The 24,502-nt window shown below is 42.3% G+C and overlaps 1 protein-coding gene across 10 annotated transcripts in view; it reads left to right on the top strand.

The window, feature by feature from the left end:
• Window positions 1-24,502, top strand: part of PTBP3 (polypyrimidine tract binding protein 3) — a 148,471-nt gene that overhangs the window by 17,616 nt on the left and 106,353 nt on the right. Inside the window, exon 1 of one of the 10 annotated variants that reach the window (XM_069962152.1) lies at window positions 18,675-18,762. The exons of 5 other annotated variants lie outside the window; for them this stretch is intronic. Coding sequence is in view for 1 of the 5 variants with exons in the window: in XM_069962162.1 (XP_069818263.1) it covers window positions 18,759-18,762 (4 nt within the window). In the remaining 4 variants the exon portion in view is untranslated. Of the gene's footprint in view, window positions 1-18,674; window positions 18,763-24,502 lie in introns of those variants that run through there. 4 more of the 10 variants (XM_069962162.1, XM_069962158.1, XM_069962150.1 and 1 more) reach the window with 4 other exon arrangements.

Raw genomic sequence — 24,502 nt, 5'->3', positions numbered from 1 at the left:
CTGACCACCCTATCCTTGCTGAAATAAGTCTGTCTTGCAAGTGTCCGTGAGGAGATAAGAATAGCATGTTTATTATTCTCTATAAATCTCTAGTAGTATATAAAAAGTTTTCCAATGCTGGAGTACCCCTTTATTGCTGTGTGAAATATGTGTACATCATGGATTAGCTTGACAATATACATAGTGGGATCACTTGGTCCAGGAGCTGTGCCTGTGTTATCATCAGTGAGTGCTTGGTGGTAATATACAGCTGGACTCCTGATGTAACAATCGGGATTAGAAAAACTTTTGATGACTGCTTTTTAACCCCTTAGGGCATTCGCATACAGGGCTTATGGGCAGCACTGCGTCACAGCTCTGGGGGGCCAAGGCAAGGCGCTTCAGCACGTAACTGTCTAAAGAACATGTGACATGTTGCTTCCTTTATGCATGGTTCCCTGTCTGCTATTGAAGTGAACGCGAGCAGGTTTTTCAAAGATAAAACAAGGTGTTTTTTTTTTTTTTTAAATCTGTTTATTGGGAGTTTTAATTGGAATAAAGAAAACAGACAAAGAACAAAGAGTGAGTCTACCTCACACCATAAATAAAATACGCAAAGACATAATCAAGTAATAACAATATGTGCAAAAAGGAAGATTAGGGTTGCTTCCTTCCTCAAATTAAGCAGCCTGCTTATTCAGAAGTACAGTGGTGCCTTGGATTACGAGCATAATTAATTCTGGGACTGTGCTTGTAATCCAAATCACTCTTAAAGCAAAGCAAATTTTACCATAATTGAAATGCAGACAATTGGTTCCACACCCCAAAAATAATGATTTTTTTTTTTATTATGAATAACATGTATAACAAATGAAACAAACATTTAGAAATTATAAGTTACTGTACAGTAATGGAGAGGATGCAAAACACAAGGACTGACAGAGACTGCGGGATAGCAGCACTCTCTGTCCGGGGAGAGAGAGGTTACAGCAATTAAGAGATTACCTCCACAGTCCTGTCCTTTTATGTAAGCCCCAGCCTGAAGGGGATCTGCTATGATTTGAAAGGTGGAGACTTCCTGTTTCTAACTAAATATTCACCATACACAAAGGTGAACTGCTAACAATGCCAGATACCTGTGTTATAGAGGTCGGACATCGGCTCAGATTTATCAGCTATCTGTCAGCGTCCGGGCTCCTGAATCATCGCGGCACCACAGGAACTACCTGCTCAGCCAGTTAGTGACTGCAGCTGTGTCCCGCCTCACTCACTGATTGGCTGAGTCTGCATTTCTGAGTGGTACTGTGACATCACAGGATTGGGAGCCTGGCGGGGGACCATGAGCACTGATCCTGCACTGTGGGGGCACAGAGACAGGTAAATAGGACTTAATTATTATGATCCCATCACTATCTGCGCCCCCCCCCCCCCTTCTAAATTTTTTTACTGTTGCCCAGAATACTCCTTTAATTTCTTCCTCTCTAACACACACACACGGCCTGCTGCATGCTGCAGCCATAGAACATGCGCTCACACACCTTCTCCCAGAGTGAAAACAACACCTACACCTACAAAAGGGACAAGGGAGGCCCATTTAGCACTGGGAGCCAGAAATGGCAATTAGTAGGAATGCGTGCTATTGGGTAGCTACAGTCCTTTGTCTCTACATGCCAGCAGAAGTATATTGCAAGGGTTACGATGCAGATATCAGTGTGGTTTCTGCGCCAAAAATGGTTATGAGTGGTGTGAACATGCCCTTAGATATTGTGGTAAATAACGACATTCAAGGAAATTGACAGAGGTTGGGGGCTCCTGTCAGCTCATTGGTTTCCAGCAATATTATTACAGTGTGTACATGGCTTTGGCTATTCTAGGTTTCATGAGTTGCACCCAAGTATACAATTCACCAAGGAAATAACTATCTCTATTTAAAATCTGTAGTCTTCCAGTACTTATCAGCTGCTTTATGTACTGCAGGAAGTGGTTTATTCTTTCCAGTCTGACACAGTTCTGTCTGCCGCTATCTCTGTCCTTGACAGGAGCCCGAGCAGTTGTAACTCCCTTGCTCTTGACCGTTCCTGTCACAGACAGAGGTGGCAGCAGAGAGCACCATGTCAGACTGGAAAGAATATGAAAGGAAGTAGTGTATTCTTTCCAGTTTGACGGAGTACCCAATTAAGGATTCTATTCTAGGAATTACCTGTGGATTAGTTCTATTTAGATAGATTTTACATATCTTTATTTCCTTTGAATTTCTCAACTATTTTTTGCAAAGCATTTGTGGAATAATCTACTCCTTGAAATCCATTAACTCCTTGAAATCCATTAACCCATGCAGACACATACAAAAATCAATTTCAGTTAAATATTTTATGAATACGAACATCCATTACTAGAAGGTCTGCACACAGGCTATAAATATAGATTTCATAGTGAGAAATGTGTTTTAATTTCCTTTGGGAAGCTCTTGGCCATGACAAACATTTATCTGATGCGTTCCAAGGTTTGCCACATGTGTATTTTATTCCTGGTCCCTCTCAGTGAGGCAAGTCTATGAAGCCTTGAGTGAATTCCTGCACTGTGCCATTGATTGGTCTAGATTAAGAGATATTTAAAGTGAGACTTTATTTTTGAGCAGCTTTTGCATGCATGGCAAATGCATTATGCAATATAAAGATGTATATTCTTTTCCTTTTTAATTAGAGTCCATTTTGTTGCTTTTGAACATAGTGGTTGAATGTGAAAACCTCTTTTCTGCATAGAGGTAACTGTAAAGAGAGCAGGGAACATCATTGCATAACTCCTTTGATTGATAGCTCTCACACTGTTGGTGGATTCTGCACAGTCATATTGTTCACTGTGACTGTGCACCAGTCAGAGAACACCTCAGTATATGAGAATTCACAAAATGGGGTGCAACATATTTAAAACTTAGATTAACTGTCTTTAAAAACAACTAATGTATTCTGACATCAATATCTAACATTTATAATTCACTTGATAAAAAAAAAATTCTGTGTGTAATTCAAATTTATAACATTGGCCACTAGATATCACTATCTTGTGTTTTCCCCCCCACCCACCCACAGTAGACCCAGAAGTGTGGTGCATTATACTTACGGAATCGCTGTTGACCCCAGCTCCAGCCCTCCCTCATGCTAGCCCCCCTCCAGCGCATCATCAGCTGCTCAGCTGCAATTGGCTGATAAACCTCTGTGTAAAAGCTCCCTTATGGTGCATTTACACAAAGAGATTTATCTGACAGATTTTTGAAGCCAAAACCCTAAATGAATTTGAAGAAAGGATAGAGTAAAATAATAAAATATATACACACCTCTCTATACTCCCTGGTTTCTGCCTGCAGCCACCTGTGGAGCTTCAGGGTCTGTCTCTGAAATGACAGGCCACTCGGCTAATCACTGGTGGGGACGGGACAGTAGCCAGTGATTGGTTGAGCGGCCAGTCACTTCACAGACTCTGAAGCTCCACAGGCGGCTGCAGGGAGCGGGTGGAAGCCAGAAAGACACCGGGGAGCGTGAACTGGTATGTATATGCTTTATTATTTTCTTAACACATTCATCAGCCGTCAGCTGTGCATCACTATTGCAAGTAGCTATTACACAAGCGGTTGGCAACCGATGATTTTAGGTCAGGTTAATCAATTCTTTATTTAGATAATTTATTTAAATAATATTTTTTTGTGAACTGCTTCTTTAAGGTTCGTTCATTACAGTGATACAATTTATGGACCTTTTATTTTATTTTGACATGTCAATTCTTTGGGCAGACTGCGTAACCTGCCCGAGCATAGAATAGAGCCTATGGGACGGGCAAAACTTAGTGGGGATGCGTAGCAGAATGCTCTTGAAGTTCTACGCGTGGATTCCATAGTGTGCACATACCCTTACTGTATACTGAATTATAAAAGAAACAGATCACTGATCTCAGGGAGACTAGCCAAAACGATAACGCTGCCGGTTAAAGCGCTCATGCAGTGAAATCCTACGTGCATTATTCCCTGGGAAACATGAATATGCAAAAGAAAAACTGGTGGAGCGTCATTTAAGAGTCTCGAAACACAGGACTAGCTAGATATCCCTCTGGGAAGGACCCAGCCAAGGGGTGGCTCCGTAGGGAACCCACCATATTAAGGGAAAAGTCGGGTGAAAATTTTATTAAGGTATTGTATTGTCACCCAAAAGGTATACAAATACCAATATACACTTATTACGGGAAGTGCTTTTTTGCCTGCAGTTACTACTGCATCAAGGCTTCACTTCCTGGATAACATGGTGATTTCACGACCCGACTCCCAGAGCTGTGCGGGCTGTGGCTGCTGGAGAGGATGATGGCAGGGGGACACTGAGCATCTCTCTGCCATTATCCTCTCCAGCAGCCACAGCCTGCACAGCTCTGGGAGTCGGGTCGTGACATCACCATTTTATCCAGGAAGTGAAGCCTTGATGCAGTAGTAAGTGCAGGGAAAAAAACACTTTATAAGCATTTCCTGTAATAAGTGTATATTGGTAATTTGTATAACTTTTGGGGGGCAATACAATACTTTAATAAAAACTTTCAACGGACTTCTATAAATGGCCCTATAAGTCAATATAATGACAAGGGAAAAACAAAGGCCAGGTATCCATCCACAGACAGCTGTTTCGGGGTGTTTTCCCATATCATTGTGGAGCAGGATTCTGGCTAGGAGGGAGCAATACCTAGTAAAGCCAGAATCCTGCTCCACACTGATGAGGGGCAACACCCCGAAACAGCTGTCTGTAGATGGATAACCAGCCTTGGTTTTTCCCTTGTCATTACATTGACTTATAGGGCCAGTTAATATGGTGGTTTTAGTGGTTTCCCTACAGGAGCCACCCCAAGGCTGGGTCCTTCCCGGAGGGATATCTGGCTAGTCCTGTGTTTTGATACTCTTAAATGAGGCTCCACAGGCTCATCTTTTGCTTATACTGAATTGTTTATACTGAATTGTTGATAAAGAGATATATCAATCTGCTCAGTTCTTCCTGCTCTTTAACATGATGGTGATAGATTAGATAGCATTGTCTTGGTGACAGGTTCCTTTTAATGGCAAATGTTTTTCAGCTCAACTAGAGAATAATCTATAGAACAACTAAAAAATCTCAGTAGGTAGTTTATTGAACCTCCTCTGGTTTTTATGGTGGCCTAAATATTTTAATTTAGTGATCCCTCAAGATATAATACTTTCAGCATACAATGGTCTTTCCTGGACCATTGTAACTTGAGACAATTCCCAACATACAACGCTATACGTAGTCCAGATATGCAGCCTGTGAGAAAATCAGAAAAGTCAGTGGGCATTTCGCTTCTAAAACCCTTGCATTACTGAATTGCATGCCGTCTTCAGCTGTCTTGTATTGTCTCTCTACGGTAGTCTAGTACTACATGTCCCGTGATTGTTTGTTTTCTTAAGGTGTCATCTTTATCCTTGGTAACTCCTCACTAGGGCTGGGCTATTAATCAAATTAATTCTAATTGTTAATTAGGGTGTTTGAATCGATTTGATTTTTTGTGAAAATCGTAAATTCGATTTTCACAAAAAATCATTGCGGGCGGGCCGGATGGTGCAGTGGGCGGGCGGGCGGACAGTCCGGAGAGGGGCAGTATGGGGCTGTTGAGCGCTGCTGTGAGGTGCAGGGCGGGCTGGCAGTCCGGAGAGGGGCGGTGCGGGGTCGAGAGGGGCGGATTGGGCCGGCGAGCGCTGGAGTGAGGTGAGGGGCGGGCAGTCCGGAGTGATGCGGCACGGGCGGCTTCCAGCACAGCGCCCCGCTCCCTGTCAGCCACAATTACAGCTCCCCGGTCTCTGGAGGAGACAGCAGGGACTGCAGGGTGATAGTGTCGCTGCGGGTCCTGGAGCTGTACAGCGGGGTCAGATCCCGCTGTACAGCTCCAGAAATCACACTATGCTGCAGTCCCTGCTGCCTCCTCCAGTGACCGGGGAGCTCTAACTGTGGTTGACAGGGGAGCGGGGCGCTGTGTGCCGGGGTGAGAGAAGGAGGGCTATGTGCACACCTGCTCCAGTCACCTCCAGCCCCCCCCTCGGTCCCCTTCCAGTCACCCCCAGTTGCACCAGTCCCCCCCAGTCATCTCCAGTCCCCCCAGTCACCCCCAGCTGCCCCAGTCATCTGCAGTCCACCCTCTGTCACCCCCAGCTCTTCCTCAGTCATTTCCAGTACCCCAAAGTCACCCCCAGCTGCCCCAGTCCCCATCAGTCATCCCCAGTCCCCGTCAGTCATCCCCAGTCCCCGTCAGTCCCCCTCAGTCACAGGGGAGCACTGTTACACTGGGAAGCAATACAGTTGTTGTCTCAAACATCATTAAAATAGTATCTGAAGCTGTGAGAAAAATTTTGTTTATTTAGCAAAAAAAAGGGTTAGTGCAGCCCTAAAACTAACCCTCCTGCTGTTTTAGCCTAATTTGACGACTGCCCTAAAATCACAAAACAGAGGCAAAGTCAGATACCAAGCCAAGATTAGAAAAAAACAGTAGTAGCACATCAACCAAATCATAGGGACAAAGGGAAATCTGGGCCACAGGCAGAGGTCAGTAGGACAATAGCGTTCAGTAGGCAGATAAGTTCAGTATGTAGGGAGCTAGAAAAACCAAACACAGGCACTTATTATTAGCAGATGAAATTCTTTATAGGCCAGCTAAGGAAGACAAATTAAGGGAGATCAAGAATGGCAAGATTGGGTCTGACTAATGGTCCTTTTACACAGGACGATTGATCGTTCATTTTGGAAGATAACGGTCGAATTCGAACGATAATAGTACGTGTAAACGCAGCGAACGATCAAGCGACCAGCAAAAAATCGTTCATTTCGATCTTTCAACATATTCTCAAATCATCGTTGATCGTTCGCAAAAAATTCGCAGATCGTTCCGTGTAAACATTCTTTCAGCGATTTCACCTATGTGTGAGATAGGCTTAAACGATCACATAGCGAATTTTCCGTACAATGTATCGTTGCGTCTAAACGCTGATCGTTATAATAAAAAACATTGTTCATTCAAAATCGTTAATCGTGCGATCGGGCGAATTATCGCTCCATGTAAAAGTACCATTACTCAAAACTCTGATATCCTGACAGTACTCCTGCCCTGCACAGCATGTCAGTGAAACTGCATCTCCTTATCTCATGCCTGTTTCCCTGGCAAACTGGAGAAGCTGCCCAAGAATGGTGGTGCTGGTACAGAAGGAGGAAAACCTGCTGCACTGACCATCATTCATGTCCTCCAATCATCCATGCTCCATGATTTCTTCTCTATTCCACTGTAACCTTCTCTTTAGTGATTCGGCTAGGTTTCCTTTTGGCTGTCTCATATGAAAATCACATTTAATTCAACTAAATATACAGTTTTATTTTGTTTTATTTCTTTCTTTCTTATACTTGCACCAAATGTTACACACAGTTGACTGGGAACAACCAACATCTTATGTCACAGAACTAGTCAGATCACTTTATGAAAGGAGCTTTATAATCCGTTAAATTGCTTGAGTATTTATTATAGAAATGCAGATTACAATGTGATTCCATAATTGTTTCCTTGATCTGAAAAACATGCAATTGCAGGAAATTTTCTTAAATTTTTTTGAGGCATGTGTCTTAACCTCTTCCCCGGTATGGGATTTTTTACATTTTTATAACTAGCATTCTTAGAGCCATAGGTTTCCATATAATAAGCCATATGAGGGCTTATTTATTTTTTTGCGGGCCCAGTAGTCCTTTTTAAACACACTGCAAAACAAAGAAAAAAAGAATATTTCTGGGCTGAAAATGGGGAAAAAACCCTATAGTTCTGCACTTTTTAGGGAATTTTGTTTCTACATTGTTCTCTTTGCAATAAAATTGATATGTTATCTTTATTCCCAGGTCTCCAATTAAAGTGATACCTAATTTATATTATTCTGTCACCCCCTTTGTGCATTCTGACATCTCTTCACAGGTGTAAAGGGTAAATTTAGCAGTTTTCATACCTTATTTCACATCATACGTCATGGTGCTTGTTCAAGTAAAAAGTGTCCTTTTATCAACTGCAGATTGTATTAAGTGGGCGGGGCCTCGCGGCATTGGCGCCACTTAGCGGATTTCACGCTGTCATTCCTGTATGTTTGAACCTAAAAAATAAAAACTTTTAGAAAAAAGAAACATTTTGAACCACCATAACCTCTATAACCTTGTCATTTTTTTCCCATTTTTGCACTATGAACTGTAGTTTTATTGGTACCAGATTGTTGTAAATTGGACATCTTTGCCTTTTTATTATATTTTGTCTGGTATATGATATGACCAAGAATCAGCAATTCTGGTATTTGGTATTGTTTTTGTTTATGCTGATCACCATGTTGGATTAGTAATGTATTTTATTTACTTCAGTGTGATGTATTTTAATACTTCAGACAATTCTGCACACAGCAGTGTTTTTGGCTTCTTTTTTTGTTTGGGGGGAGGGGAAGGGGGGAGGTTTTAAAAATATATATATATATATTTAATGTAATAAAATAATTGCCAAAAGTTTCAATTTTACTTTTTATTAGTCGCTTAAAGAGTTTTTGAAATGCAATCTTCTTATCACTGATATAATGCACTGTATTACTAGTATACTCCTAGTATTATCCTATCAGCACAATTTTGGTAGGTAACCTAACCAGCCTTGCTGGAGACAAAACCAAGTAGGCACACATTTATTGCTGCTATAGAAAATAATCTGCATCCCATCGATTGCGCCACACCAGAGCCCACCTAAATGCCACAATCGCCATTTGACTACAGCATGACAAGGGTTAAACTACAAGGATTGAAGGTTTGTCTGCTCTTAACAGTTAGAGCTGGGGCCCTGCTGTCATGCAGCATCCAAGTTCTATGGCTGCCACAGAGGTCTAGTTAAAACCTCTAGCAGCCATAGTAACTGATTGGCACCCCTTTTTGTGCTGTGTGGGTGTCGATTGGGCCCCTGACAGGTCTGGTACCTGTCAGGTCACTCATTGCATATTGCAATCAGTATTGTACGCAGCATGTAGAGGGTTAACCTACCTGGATTGGAGTGTAGTCTGTGCCTGGTACTTGCAGGCAGGTGTCAGCTGTAACATACAGCTGGCACCTGCCACATTTTAGTGCAGCCTTAGCTCCTAAGCCTGTTGTATTTTGCAGTGACAGCTGGGCCACTGTAAAAAGGGGTATTGGCGGTTGTTGATAGAAGTTGGAATGTTCAGCCACTAAACAGACATTGTTTTGTGTCATATCTGTGATTTGTGTATTTGCCATAAAGTGATAAATCTGGTTGAACATCTTCTAAGTGTGTGAATTTCATTATTTTTATCAGGGGTTGTATACTTTGCTGACTGAACTAAAGAGTGCCCTGATAAAATAGGAACTGTTAGTTATTTTGAATAAATCTCCTGGAAATAAAAATGTGCTAGTCTCTTTACCGTTTCTTAGGGTCCTTTTACACGCAGACAGTGTTTTTTTTTTTTTTCTGAACCGTCGCGGTCCCGAGTGACGATTGTAGCCCAGGACCGCGGCTAATAGCGGGCACAGTCCGATTGCCGTGCTCGCTAATTAAGTTTTCAGATGCAGCTGTTAAAGTTGACAGCTGCATCTGAAAACTTACTGCAGCCGTTCCCTGGTGCCTAGTGGGCCGGATCCTTGCTTCTGACCTGGGCCTGGACCTGCGCCGTAATCGCCCAAAATATGAATTTATTTAATTCCTGATCTTGCACGGTAAACGGCGTAAGTGCAAAAAAATCCCAAAGTGCAAAATTGCAAGGTATCTATAGAAAGAACACATCATGGCTCAAAAAATTACACCTCACACAACCCCATAGACCAAAGGATAAAAGTGTTTTTCTCCATTTTCACCACACATTTAATTTTTTTCTGCTTTTGCAGTGTACTTTATGAAAAAATTCAGCCTGTCATTGCAAAGTACAATTAGTGTTGCAAAAAATAAGGGCTCATGTGGGTTTCTAGGTGAAAAAATTTTGCTAGGTGAACAAAAGTGATTGAATAAGGTGGTGCCATGGATATCGCCATAAAGAATTGAGAAGTTAGAGAAAATTGGACTTGATAGTTTAGTGGATTTGTGGTTGGCTGAAGGATAGATATCAGAGGGTTGTCATTAATGGTGTATATTCCGAGCAGAGACTGGTTACAAGTGGTGTGCCACACGGGTCTGTTCTGGGTCATTTTCTTTTTATATGTTTGTAAGTGACATAGGAGAAGGTTTGGTAGGTAAAGTTTGTCTGTTTGCTGAAGACACAAAAGTGTGTAATAGGGTTGATAATCCCGGAGGTGTCAGTAATATGGAAAATGATTTAGCTTTGCTAGAGAAGTGGTCAAAACAATGGAAACTGCAGTTCAATGTTTCCAAATTACAGAAGGAGGAGAAATCCTGTGAGTGCAAACCCCACCCAATCTGGAGGCAAGAGTGGTGCAAAAGTGGCCCTGTTTTTGTAGCACTAAATAACCCCATTAAAATGAGTCACCGCTGCAGGCGGTGGGGAAAGCAAATCGTATGGTGGGCTGTATAGCTAGAGGTATAACCAGTAGGAAGAGGGAGATTGTGATCCCGCTGTATAGAGCTTTGGTGAGACCACGTCTGGAATACTGTGTCCAGTTCTAGAGACCTCACCTGAAAAAGGACATTAAAAGGATAAAATAGAACGGGTCCAAAGACGGGCTACAAAAATGGTGGAGAGTGTCAGACATAAAACATATCAGGAAAGACTTAAAGGTTTTCGATCATGTCCCTTCTTTCCACCAGACAATACAGATTAAAATCCTTAAAGTGACTGTACCACCAGGCCCAGGCTGAAGCACTGGAGGCGGCCGACTCACCCCCAGTGAGAAGAAACCCCAGCCCCTCCATGACGTGACTCCATTAGAATCAATGGAACCCTATCATAGAGGGGAGGGGGTTTCCTCCCACTAAGGGTGGATCAGCCTGCCTCCAGTGCTTCAGCCTGGGCCTGGTGGTACAGTCACTTTAAGTATGTTAAAGGACTAAATAAGGTTCTGGAGGGAAGTCTTGTTTTTTCTAAAAAAAAAAACCAAAAAAAAAAAAAAAAACCTCAAGAACACAATCAGGAAAAGATCACAAGCAATGTAAGAAAATATTACTTTACTGAAAGGGTAGTAAATGCTTGGAACAAACTTCCAGCAGATGTGGTTGGTAAATCTACAATAACAGAATTTAAACATGCCTGGGATAAAGATGTATTTATCCTAAGAGAATAAGAAAGGAAATACTAAAAGGGCAGATTAGATGGACCAGGTGGTCTTTTTCTGCCGACAATATTCTGTTTCATAGTCTGTATTTGACTTTAGTCTTTGATATTAAACGTCCTATAGAAGCCCATGGATGATCTTGGGCAAATCTTAAATGAACTGCATAGGCAACAATAAAACAAAATTGAATTACATGCATACTTTATTTTTCTTTTCTATGACAACAGTCTTATAATAGGTAGTAGAGCGAGCAGGCAGAGGAAATGACATGCATAATTTGATAGAAGGATGAAAGAGAAGTACTCTAACTCTTATTGAGATATCCTGTTTTAATAAATGAATGTTAATATTAGCCTGAGAGCGTACAAGAATACAGTCCTCACTCTGTACAGCTGTATGATTAGGATTGCCTGGTGAGATAGGCAGGCTGATCAGACGGAATACTAAGTTGCACATTTAGGGTACATTTGAATGTATGGCTTATTTTGTACTACAAGTTCACCCCTACTACACCGCTAATAACACAGAATGGAATTATGTTCACCGTGGCAAAATGTCCCAGGTATTTCATAGCTAAGGGTCCTTTTACATGACCCTTGGCAGGTTACATGACTGACCTTTGGCAGATGTGACCACAAATGTGTACTGATCAGCGAGATCGGCACTCATTTGCAGTGCCTTTTAGAAGGCATGATTAATCGTACGGCCAGGCTGCATGAATGATCGCTGCATCATTTGTGCGGCTATTTACATATATAGCCAATAAAAATAAATAAAGCGACAACATGCATGCTAAATCGCCACTCCATTTATTGTCTATGAGACTAAAGGCCCTATTACACAAAACGATTATCGGGCGATAATAGTCTTCTGTAATAGAAGACAACAATATATTGAAAGACAAACGACTTGGATAGCAATGATCTGCTGTCGTCACTCTGTGGAACAGTAGCAGCAGCAGCTGACTGCTGGTATCTTCCATGTGCTGCCTGGATGATCTAGCAATCACCTGGCCAGCTCCCCATGTCCCCCCCCCCCCCCCCCGCTTGCTGTCGATGTGTATAATAGCGCCAACAGCGGGGAACAAGGAGCAAACGGGCGCTGACAGTGCTTGTTTGCTCCTCTCCATCGCCCAGTGTAATAGGAGCTTTAGAAACATTAAAGGGGTAGTGTGGCGCTAAACAATTATTCACTAAATAACACACATTACAAAGTTATACAACTTTGTAATGTATGTTATGTTAGTGAATGGCCCCCTTCCCCGTGTTCCCCCCCCCCCCCCCCCCACGCTAGACCCAGAAGTGTAGTGCTCTATACTCACCTGATCTGTGTCTACCCCCGTCCGCCATCTTCCGACAATGATGTCCTCTTCGGGCGGGCGGCCGAACCGCTCCGACCGTCCCTCGTGCCGGCCACCCTCAGCCGCGTCATTAGCTGCTCAGCCGCCATTGGCTGAGCATAACTGTGTATAACTTTCTAATATGTGTTATTTAGTGAATAATTGTTTAGCGCCGCACTACCCCTTTAAGTTTAACCCTAGGCAATTTTCAGACATCCAATAGGGTTTCTTTTATGGTGTGTTTACACAGAGATTTATCTGAGTCAAAGCCAGGAACAGACTAGATGTAGTATACATCTCTTAGTAACTGCTCATGCTAATAAATAAGACCCTAAATTAATTCAGTGTCTCTTATCATATCTTACCAAGATACACTAAAAAAATGATACAACCTACACAAAATGTATCAAACTGTGTAAAACACATACTGGTGTACATTGCTCACAGCAACCTATTACAGCTCTGCTTTTATTTTACCAGAGCTGAAAACTGAGCTGATGACTTTAAGGGTAGCTGCACACACACCGTATCACAGCGGAATGTCTGCTGCGGATCCGCAGCAGATTTGATCTAAATAACTGAACACAGCGTCAAATCTGCAGATCTGCTGCGGATCCTTTACATGTGAATGAACCCTGAGATACATTCTTCTAAGAAAATGTTTAGCACAGTTGCAACTTTAATCAAGAATTTTCCCTGTGATACACAGCTACAGTATTTGCCATGTTCAATGTGTTGTCCATTGTGCTAAACAGAGATGAGGGAATTTACAAAGATAACAAAACAAATCGCTTCTTTATTTCTGCAATCTGCTCATCATCCGGCTGCCTTTGAACTCAGTGATGCTCCTTCCTGGGTGCTGGGAAAAGCTGGATCCAATCCTGGGAAACTGGGAGAAGTTTCCCAGGACTCTGGATCCAGCTTTTCCAGGCACCCGGAGAGGAGCGGCAAGGAGTTCAGAGGCAGCCGGATGATGAGCAGATTGCAGAAGAAATGAAGCAATTTGCTTTGTTATTACTGTGCATTCGATCATCTCTGGTGCTAAACACAAAGCAACTTTTGAGCCACAGCAGATATCTGATAGCAGCAAACAATTTCTGAGACAATTGTGGACCTCTTTCATAAGCCACATGACCATCTTAGTGGAAAAACTTGCGCTTTAAAAACAAAAAACAAACATTTTATTGAAAGTTTTTGATATGAAAAGACAGTACACTTGCAAACTACACTAAAATACGCAAGCTTACAGTACTGGCATGATATACACTTCGGTAAGTAGTCCATCCTAGAGCTTCGACAGACAGAGTACTGTATGGTCTTAATTAAGTATGGTGGCTTTCAAGATAGCAGCCATGTTCCTGACATAGCCAAAAATATAGGCCTCTTCACTAGAGATGAGCGAACCTTGAGCATGCTCGAGTCCATCCGAACCCAATCGTTCGGCATTTGATTAGCGGTGGCTGCTGAAGTTGGATAAAGCTCTAAGGTTGTCTGGAAAATATGGATACAGCCAATGACTATATCCATGTTTTCCAGATAGCCGAAGGGCTTTATCCAACTTCAGCAGCCACCGCTAATCAAATGCCGAATGATCGGATTCGGATGGACTCGAGCATGCTCAAGGTTCGCTAATCTCTACTTTTCACCCATTACTTGCTGGGTATTTGGATATGTAATTTTGCCTTTTTATGAGATTTTTGACTCTCCTTGTATCTATAATATCTATGATAAGTTAAAATCTACCTGTCAGGAGCTCTTTAGGGTGCCTTCACACAGTTAGGGTGCCTTCACACAGGATGACTCGCAGTGGAATTCTCGCTGCGAGTTTTGCCGCAAGATCCACTACGAGGTAAGGTGCTGGCAGGTCCCTGTGCATACATACTCGCAGCTGTCTGAAAGACCACTGCAAGTATGTAATTCACCCACCCCCTTAACCCCTTAATCAGCTCCTGTGCTGTCTGTATACATTACCTGTCTCCTTGCTGCATGGGGTCCCAGCTTCCTGCTCTGCCGCCCAGCCAATCAGTGTGTTGCCCAGCCGCAACCACTGATTGGCTGGGCGGGAGGGCAGGAAGACTGGACCCCGTGCAGCAAGGAGACAGGTAATGTATACAGACAGCTGCTAGTATGTATTCACAGGGACCTGCCAGGACCCTACCTCGTAGCGGATCTCGCTGCAAGTCCTGCCAGCACGTCCTTATGCGGGAAGGGGTCCAATTATAACTACTGCCAGTGGCTGAGAGTTTAGTTAGGGCCCTATTCCACGGGATGATTATCGTTTGGATAATTGTTAACAATAAACTATCTCAAACGAGTGCTATTGCGAACGACCTGAAATCGTTCACCCAATTACACAAAACGATGATTGTTACTTATGATCGTTCTTGCGGTCGTCTTGTTGTCGCTACTGCGAATGTTCGAACGACTTCCTATTCCATGCGAACGATTTACTAACGTGCAACGATAAAAATAGGTCCAGGTCTCATTAAGCAATCAACGATTTCTCGTTCGTCGTTTAATTGTTAACTGCTATTCAACCAAACGATTATTGCTTTGTTCCAATGATTTAACGGTTATTCGTACGATAATTGTCCTGTGGAATAGGGCCCTTACTTTCATTAAATAGCCTCACTCAACTCGCCTATTAATTTTTGGCCCTGGCCCACCTCTCAAGATGACATCCTGGACCCACTGCAGCAAATCACTGTGGCTGCAATGTGTTTAGAACACCATCAGAAGAGGAAAAATAATGCATTGTCAGGGTAAACAAATTGCTACACCAGATTGGTGCATCAGCGCTGGAGCAGGTAGGTTGAGCAGTGTAGGGTTTTTGATCCGTACATAAAGATTTCTGACAGATTTTTGAAGACAAAGCTAGGAACAGACTATAAACAGAACAGGTCATAATGGAAAAACTGATTTTTCTTTTCAAATCCATTGCTGGCTTTCGGTTAAAAAAATCTGTCAGATAAATCTTTCCATGTCAACTCATCATTGCAGGCAGCAACTATTTTTCTAATTAAATTACAAACTATTCATATAGAAAGTAATGTTTAAATGCAGATATGCAATACAGAAGTGGAAATTAATCCTTATACAGTAGTACCTTGGTTTAAAAGTAACTTGGTTTAAGAGCTCGCAGTTTTTCAAAATTGTGACTTGGTTTAAGAGCATTGCTTTGATTTAAAGAGGATGTACCACCTGGTACATCCTCTTTAACCTAAACCCACTGATCGAACGGCGCCGGCACGGGGAAGCCGGTGCTGCGGTCCGTCTTTCGGACCGAGGCCCGGTTCCCGTTGCACGGCGCCGTTCTATGCATCGGAACCGGCTGGTGCTCAAGCACTGGAGGCGGGCCGGGCCGCCCCCAGTGGGAGGGAATTCCCTCCCCAGTATGACGCGGCTCCCTTAGAATGAATGGAGCCGCGTCATACAGGGGAGGAAATTCCCTTCCACTGGGGGCGGCCCGGCCCTCCTCCAGTGCTTGAGCACCGTCCGGTTCCGGTGCATAGAAAGGCGCAGTGCACGGGAACCGGGACTCGGTCCGAAAAACGGACCGCGGCATCGGCTTCCCCGTGCCGGCGCCGTTAGATCAGTGGGTTTAGGTTAAAGAGGATGTACCAGGTGGTACATCCTCTTTAAGAGCTCCCTGTACTTGGTGGGAGCACGAGTGGAGGAGGGGCATGGTCTGCATAGCAGGGTCTACAGCACTGTACTCTGACCCAGGAAGTCTCCCTCACCTTCCAAATCATGGAAGATCCACTTTAGGCTGGGGCTTACATCAGGGGACAGGACTGTGGAGGTAATCTCTTCATAGTTGTAACCCCTCTCTCCCCGGACAGAGAGCGCTGCATGTATGTGCCCACATCTGTCCTGCTCATTGCTTTATGCTCCCTGCAGTCTCTGTCCGCCCTTGTGTTTCCCATCCTCTCCATTACTGTACAGTTACTTATAATATTACATATTCTGTTGTTTCTGAATGTTTGTTTTCATCTGTTTTACATGTTGTTCAGAATAATAAATCACTATTTTTGGGGTGTGGAACCAATTATCTGCATTTCAGTGATTTCTTATGGGAAAATTTGCTTTGGTTTAAGAGTGGATTTGGATTAAAAGCACGGTCCCGGAACGAATTATGCTCATAATCCAAGGCACCACTGTATTTGGAACCTGTAAGTACTTATACATTTCTGTGTGCCATCTAGCTGGCCATTGTCCAGCTAAAATGTTTTTTTCTTTTAAATCAACTGGTGTCAGAAAGTAATATAGCTTTGTAATTTACTTCTATTAAAAATCTTAGGTATTCCCATACTTATTAGCTACAATATGCTCTGCATGTAATGTTTTTTTTTTTTTTTTTCTTCATTTTGATACAGTGCTCTCTTCTATGGGAATCTCCAGTTCCTGTCTTGGCCAGAGATGTCAGCAGAGAGCACTGTGTCAGACTGAAAAGAAAACATTTCCTGCAGGACATATAGTAGCTAATAAGTATGGGAATACCTGAGATTTTTTAATAGGAGTAAATTACAAATCTATATAACTTTCTAACACCAGTTGATTTGAAAGAAAAAGATTCACTGGACAACCCCTTTAAGGCTCTTTTTCACCAAGCGATTATCGCCCGTAACTGCCAATAATCGGCCACATATGGCCGCTAATCGTTTGGTGTAATAGCTCCTGTGAAAATGATCAGCCGACTTGCACAATGTCTGCTGACCCTTGGCTTTCAACATATTGAAAAAAAGTAGAACGATAGCGACTGTCTGCTGGCCGTCACTCCGTGTAATAGGAGTGGTGTCAGCAGACCAACGCTATCTCCTATGGGCTCTTTAGATTGGCCAAGGAGCCCCTCCTGCAGCTGCTGTTACAGTATCACTTTAAGGGGTCAATACATCCTGCACACCCTAATCCATGTGCTTCTGTTGCATTTTTATACTTTAGTTTTTCTAAAATCAAAGCTGGTTCTTGAATTGCAGTTGACCAGAAGCATAGATATGCATACAAAGTCTGGTTGTTGTGCTTGTAACAGAGAGGTAACAGCATTTAAAGCAAAAAAGTGCTTTGTTACCTCATGGCACATACACTGCTATGTAGGTGCCATGAGGTAATGAAGCACTCTTCTGCTTTTGCACTTTAAGCTGCCTGGATGCTGTTACCCTTGCATTTGTATGGACTCTAGTTCTGGTGGACTATGGGACTGGTAACTGTGCTTCATCCATTTCTTTTCCTGTTAACAATTTTTTGAGTCCATTTAGGACTGAACGAGCGCTGTGGTATTTTTTAGATTCTTCTTGTATTCTTCTGTTCTTATTTCTTTTACAGCAGCATTGCAGAACATTGTGCTTGTGTGTACAGCTAATGCAGTGGCATGTTTGAAGCCATCCTGGCTCTAGGAATAAACTAGAGAATGACTGATAATGCAGTTACCTGTTAGTCAAGCAGTACACTTCTCACTTGGGATTTTTTAATGTTAGCCAAGTGGCCTGTATAAAATCAATTTACTGGAGAATAGAGATAAGCGAACCTTGAGCATGCTCGAGTCCATCCGAACCCGAACTTTCGGCATTTGATTAGCGTTGGCTGCTGAACTTGGATAAAGCCCTAAGGCTATGTGGAAATCATGGATATAGTCATTAGCTGTATCTATGTTTTCCAGACAACCTTAGAGCTTTATCCAAGTTCAGCAGCCCCAGCTAATCAAATACTCAACGTTCGGGTTCGCATTGACTCGAACCCGAACCCGGTTCGCTCATCTCTACAGGAGAATCAAATTACAGAAGTTAATATAATTAATTTTTATTATGTTATTATTTATTAAGTGCCATCAAGCCAGTTTAAACTCCTGGAGACCATATGAACAGTGTTTCTTTAGGTTGGTTCTTCAGGTTCCTGATGCTTTTTGTGATTTCCCTGGTACTATAGAGCCTCTAACAAGTGTAACACATGCTGTCAGTGTTTGGCTTTTCTGGCACTGAAACTGTTAAAGTGGTAACTCCCCACCTCCTCTTCTCTAGTGGCACCTCTTTTCCTGCCCTCCTCCTTCCCTCCTCCTCCTCCTCTTCAATCATCTCCCTTCCTTCTTCCCTCCGCCTCTTCCCTCTTCTCTGCACTGGTCTCTTCTGCTCTCTGTCTGTCTCCCTTCTCCCTTCTTTTCCTTGTCCTCCGGGCCATGGATGGGTAAGTAACTAGATTGTCTTTATGCCTCATCTGTGAAGGTGCTAAGTGTGCAGAGAGTGTTTTCGTCACCAATGAATGTAGCACAGCAGGAGAACAGCACTTGATAATATCTTGTGCTCACTGCTTCACCCTGAAATTAGAATCTCCTTTGAACATCCCTCTAGGGGTTGGTGGGTGTGTATGTGTTTGTAAACCTCAGTTCAGAGGGGAGGTAGATTCCTACTAAAGACCTTGTTAAATGCGTTTCCTTTTTGATATTCAATATGTTGAACTAGTTATCGTATCACTTTGTTTCGATGAACATTTATCGAGGCTGCATATGCATTGTAAGGTATAAGAAACTTAATAACTGAGTCTGTTTTAAAGGAGACAGCCATACTTTTTAGCCTGTGTGTTTACAGACACGCATATACAGTATTATGTAAGATGTGCCTTGCTAGTTGTTCTGTGGTAAGACTTGCCTGGCCTGTCATTATACTGTGGACTTGGTTATTTCATGTGAAGCGGAGGTGTGTGAAGTATGTAAGCGGCCCCTCCCTGAGTATGTATGGTCACACCTGTGTAGTTGGAAGCCACTCGCCTTCCATAGTCAGTGCGTTTTATTGGTTCTAAGAGTCTGATACCCATTTGATATTGTAAATTTATACATAATTTCTTTAGTTATAAGAAGAATAAGTGTAAAGATATTGGTATATCATTCCTGTATTTATACAAGGGTGAGAAAAAAAACACATGTAGGGGGATTTATTTTAGACCAGCATTTTACATGCTACTCTCAAGGGACAATGTTCCAGTGCAGGACGCAATAAATCTGACACAACTGTAACAGTCAAAGTGATGGACTCTTAAAGATTTTATATGTTTAGCTATAATTTGTGCCAACTTCTGGCTTAAATTAAAGTAAATATGCTGAGCCACTGTTATGCTAACCCCCATTTCCTTACTAAAAAGACTCGAGCTTGGTCCACCATAATGTCCCACATGTTTAAACAAATAAGTCCTGTCCCTTGTGACTTTTACACTAGTTTCTGGCTTACATACTTTAATAATAAATTCCCCTCTTAGAGGGAGATTTATTAAACATGGTGGAACTGGCTCAGTTGCCCCTAGCAACCAATCAGATTCCACCTTTTATTTTCCATATACTCTGTGAGAAATGAAAGGTGGAATCTGGTTGCTAGGGGCAACTAAGCCAGTATGACCTTACACCATGTTTAATAAATCTCCCCCTTAGTGTCTAGACTATAATAATATGCTAGGAAGAGGACGACATATAAGTTATGATTTGTTGATCTCTATTTTTTTCTGCATTACAATGTGGTTACAAGTTTAATCTCACATGTACTTTTAATAATTCTGCTTATTGGGCAATATACTGTCAAGCTGTTCCATCACCATCATAAGAAATCAGCTTATAGGCAACAGTATTGTTAAGATAAAGATATGCATGGGTGCCTTGACCCTCTACTCCCTCCCCTTCCGGAAGAAAGAAGATATAGCACCCAGGCATTAGGCATAGATTATAGCTATGCTGATAAATTATAATAAATCAGATAGGTAAATGTGGATGCTAGTACTTGTACATCTGTAATATCTGTTGATATCACCTCCCTAGTAGCCCTGTGTTTTTTTTTGTTGTTGTTTTTTTTTACTGGTGAGCATAGACAATAGATGTAAATTATGGTCATAGATAGCCCGAAGTTTATGTGGGTACCCAGTGACCCATGTATGCTTCTAGACAGGCTGAGAACATTGGGGGTTAATAGGGAGGGTTTTGACAAGGGATTCCTACCATTATGATGAATTATTATTGAAGGCTTTAAAGCGACTATACCATCAGTACATTCACTTTAAGATTCGTACATGGATAGAACAGCGCCGCCGTGGGGAAGCCAGTGCTGTGTTTTGTTTTGTTTTTTTTGTTTGGTTTTTAACTGCAGCCCGATTCCCACATGCAGCGCCCCCGGCTGGGGCTGGTGAAGCACTGGAAGCAGGCTGGCCCGCCCTCATGGGAGGAAACCCTGCCCCTCTATGATGTGGCTCCATTTATTCTAATGGAGCTGCGCATAGAGGGGTGGGGGTTTCTTCCCACTCTTCATAAGCTCCACCCTCTTCGGGCAACCATAAATCTGTAAAGAAAATACTCTTCTCAGAAAGTATGATTTGCCTCTAATCCTGATAGATAATATCAGCTATGTTTATAACTAGAAATAAGATACTTCCATAGATTTAGTAACCTATTTTTTATTTTTTGTCTGGTAAACAAAAATTGTGTTCTTTTTAATGTTTGCTACTCAAGGTCTGGTAGCACTGTATCTTATATAATTGGAGGTTGCCTACGTTCATGTGATTTTTATTTATTTATTTTTAATATGTTGTGTGATTGAAACTTGCATGTGGAGTCTAAGATTTTTTTTTTTTTTGGTGCGTTTACACGGAGAGATTTATCTGACAGATTTTTTTTAAGCCAAAGCCAGGAACAGACTATAAACATGGAACAGGTCATAAAGGAAAGACTGGGATTTCTCCTTTTCTTAAATCCATTCCTGGCTTTGGCTTCCAAAATCTGTCAGATAAATCTGTCTGTGTAAATGCACCCTTATGGTGCGTTCACACCTACAGGATCTGCAGCTGATTTTCTGCAGAAGATTTCAGTTAAATAACTGAACACAGCATCAGATTTGATGCTGTGTTCAGTTATTTAACTGAAATCTGCTGCAGAAAATCAGCTGCAGATCCTGTAGGTGTGAACGCACCCTTAGTATCTGATTACTAACAAAAAAAAAAAAACCTCCCTTCTGGATTGGCTGATGAGCCTTTATAGTGAAAGAAGCAATAAAAAATATTAATTTAGTCTCAATGACCTGTCGAGGATCTGGGGTCCGGAATACCTTACTTCCAGACCAGTAATCCTCATGAGATCACTTCTGTTTTCTTTCTGTAGCCCATAATAGGGATTTGTGCTTCCTTTTTTTTTTTTTTTTTTTTTTTTTTTTCCCCCTGCATACTATATATATACCATCAATACATGATTTGGTGCATGTTTGACTTAGTGCCAATGTTAGGCCTCTGGCACCTTTACTTATCTGCATGTCTGTCATGAGCCAGAGCTGGCCAAAGCGCAGTATCTAGGTAGTTATTGCATGTAGAGATTTTGGCGCTTTTTGCCGTTTGTGTAAGGATTTATTGTATATCTATTAAAGTTACATTTTATTGTGTAAATACAATATGAGAAATCAAAATATGCCTACAAAACGTATCCTCAATGTGTAGGTGTAACTATGGGGGTAATAGGCAAAGTAGTCTTTTTCCAGGTTGCAAAGTGCCTCTTAATGAGCAGGTAGAGATAGTGATCACTGTGGATAATGAAAAGGGAGAGGGGCAGTGGAAGACTTAAAGAAGCAGTTCACTTTTTTTTTTTTTTGCCCCCCCGGGTAGCCGCTGTCATGTATACTTACATAAGATGATCGGTGTCCCGTTCCCGTCGGTCAGTTCCGTCCCGCGGTGCCGTTCACATCGGGCGCGCGCTCACTTCCGCCGGCGCTGTGACTCCTCTTCTCTCCCTTGTCATTTGAACGCCGGAAGTCACGCGCTTCCATAGAGAATGCATGGAAGCGAGTGACTTCCGGCGTATAATCACTGGGCAGAGAAGAGGACTCGCAGCAGCCGGCCCGATGTGAACGGCACCGCGGGACGGAACTGACCGACGGGAACGGGACACCGATCATCTTATGTAAGTATACATGACAGCGGCTACCCGGGGGGGCGAAAAAAAAAAAAAGTGAACTGCTTCTTTAATAAAGATGGCTGGAAGAAAGAAAAATCATGTGTTATTTATGCTCTAAACTTTCTTGAAAAAGGGGTCATGTCAGAGTTGAGGGTCCATTTACACATAAAGATTATCTGACAGATTATCTACCAAAGATTTGAAGCCAAAACCAGGAATGGATTTGAAAATAGGAGAAATCTCAGGCTTTCCTTTATGACCTGATCTGTTTATAGTCTTTTTCTTGCTTTGGCTTCAAATCTTTGGCAGATAATGTCAGATAATCTTTCTGTGTAAATGGACCCTTAGTGCAAACAATATACAGTGGTGCCTTGGATTACGAGCATAATTTGTTCCGGGACCGTGCTTATAATCCTAATCCACTCTTAAACCAAAGCAAGTTTTCCCATAAGAAATCATAGAAATGCAGACAATTGGTTCCACACCCCAAAAATAATGATTTATTATTCAGAATAACATGTAAAACAAATGAAACAAACATTCAGAAACAGCTTAATATGTGATATTATAAGTTACTGTACAGTAATTGGGAGGATGGTAAACACAAGGGCTGACAGAGACTGCAGGGAGTATGAAGGAATGAGCAGGACATATGTGGACACATACATGCAGCGCTCTCTGTCTGAGGAGAGAGGGTTTACAGCTATGGAGAGATTGCCTCCACAGTCCTGTCCCCTGATGTAAGCCCCAGCCTGAAGTGGATCTGCTATGATTTGGGAGGTGAGGGAGACTTCATGGGTCAGAGTACAGTGCTGTAGACCACGCTATGCAGACAATGCCCCTCCTCCACTCGCGCTCCCACCCAGTACAGGGAGCTCTTAAACCAAAGCAATGCTCTTAAACCAAGTCACAATTGTGAAAAACTGTGAGCTCTTAAACCAAGTTACTCTTAAACCAAGGTACCACTGTACCTTGTTCGACTAAATGAATGCCACCTTGCACAAGCCAGAAGAGATCCACAAGTAAACTGCATTTTTCACTTTGGTGAACTCAAGATAAGTTGCAGTCAGAGGTGTGTGGAAGCAGCTTATTTGCCTCTTCCCATATAAAGCATGCGCACACTTGGCTAGGCTGAGCATGCATATGTATGCGGTGGTTGAGAGAAGTAGAAATCAGCTGGCACACAGCTTTCCAAGATATATGACCTTCTTAAAGGGGTTATCCAGTGCTACAGAAACATGGCCACCTTTTCCCTCTCTCTTGTCTCCAGTGTAGGTGTGGTTTGCAATTAAGCTCCATTTACTTAAATGGAACAGAGTATCAAACCCCACCCAATCTGCAGACAAGAGTGGTGCAAAAGAGGCCATGTTTTTGTAGCACTGGATAACCCCTTTAAATCCCCTTAGAGAAATGAAAACCTTTTTGGCAGTCGGCAGCCACCATTTTTGGTACTTGAGTAGCACCAGTGAAATATAAAAATCTCTTGTTTTAAGGTTATCAAATGCTTTGAAAACTTACAACTACTTTTACTTAGAAGAGTGATCAGTTCTTTTACTTCTACTTTTGCCAATGAGCACAGGTAAAAAGGATAAAAGGAGAATGTCAGCTCACCCTTGATAGCCACAATTAGCGCAGGTGTGTGTGGACCTCCTGGAAGTGAAGCACGTTCTGGCTGTATTGCGGGCCGCAACCCGGAAAGTCCATGAAACGAAAAATTTCATCCACGGCTTTAATAAAATTATGGTAGCTTTATTGGGTCATCAGAAAAAAGAAAACAAAAAAAATATAATAAAAGATAAAAACATGCTGACGCGTTGCAGGGTTAGAACCCCTTAACCGTGGCAGATTATGCCATGATTAAGGGGTTCTAACCCTGCAACGCGTCGGTGTGTTTTTATCTTTTATTATTATTATATTTTTTTTGTTTTCTTTTTTGTGATGACCCAATAAAGCTACCATAATTTTATTGAAGCCGTGGATGGAATTTTTCGTTTCACAGGTAAAAAGGACCTC

Source organism: Dendropsophus ebraccatus, chromosome 3, assembly GCF_027789765.1.
Source record: "Dendropsophus ebraccatus isolate aDenEbr1 chromosome 3, aDenEbr1.pat, whole genome shotgun sequence".
NCBI lineage: Eukaryota > Metazoa > Chordata > Amphibia > Anura > Hylidae > Dendropsophus > Dendropsophus ebraccatus.
This window is presented reverse-complemented; position numbering and strand designations above follow the sequence as displayed.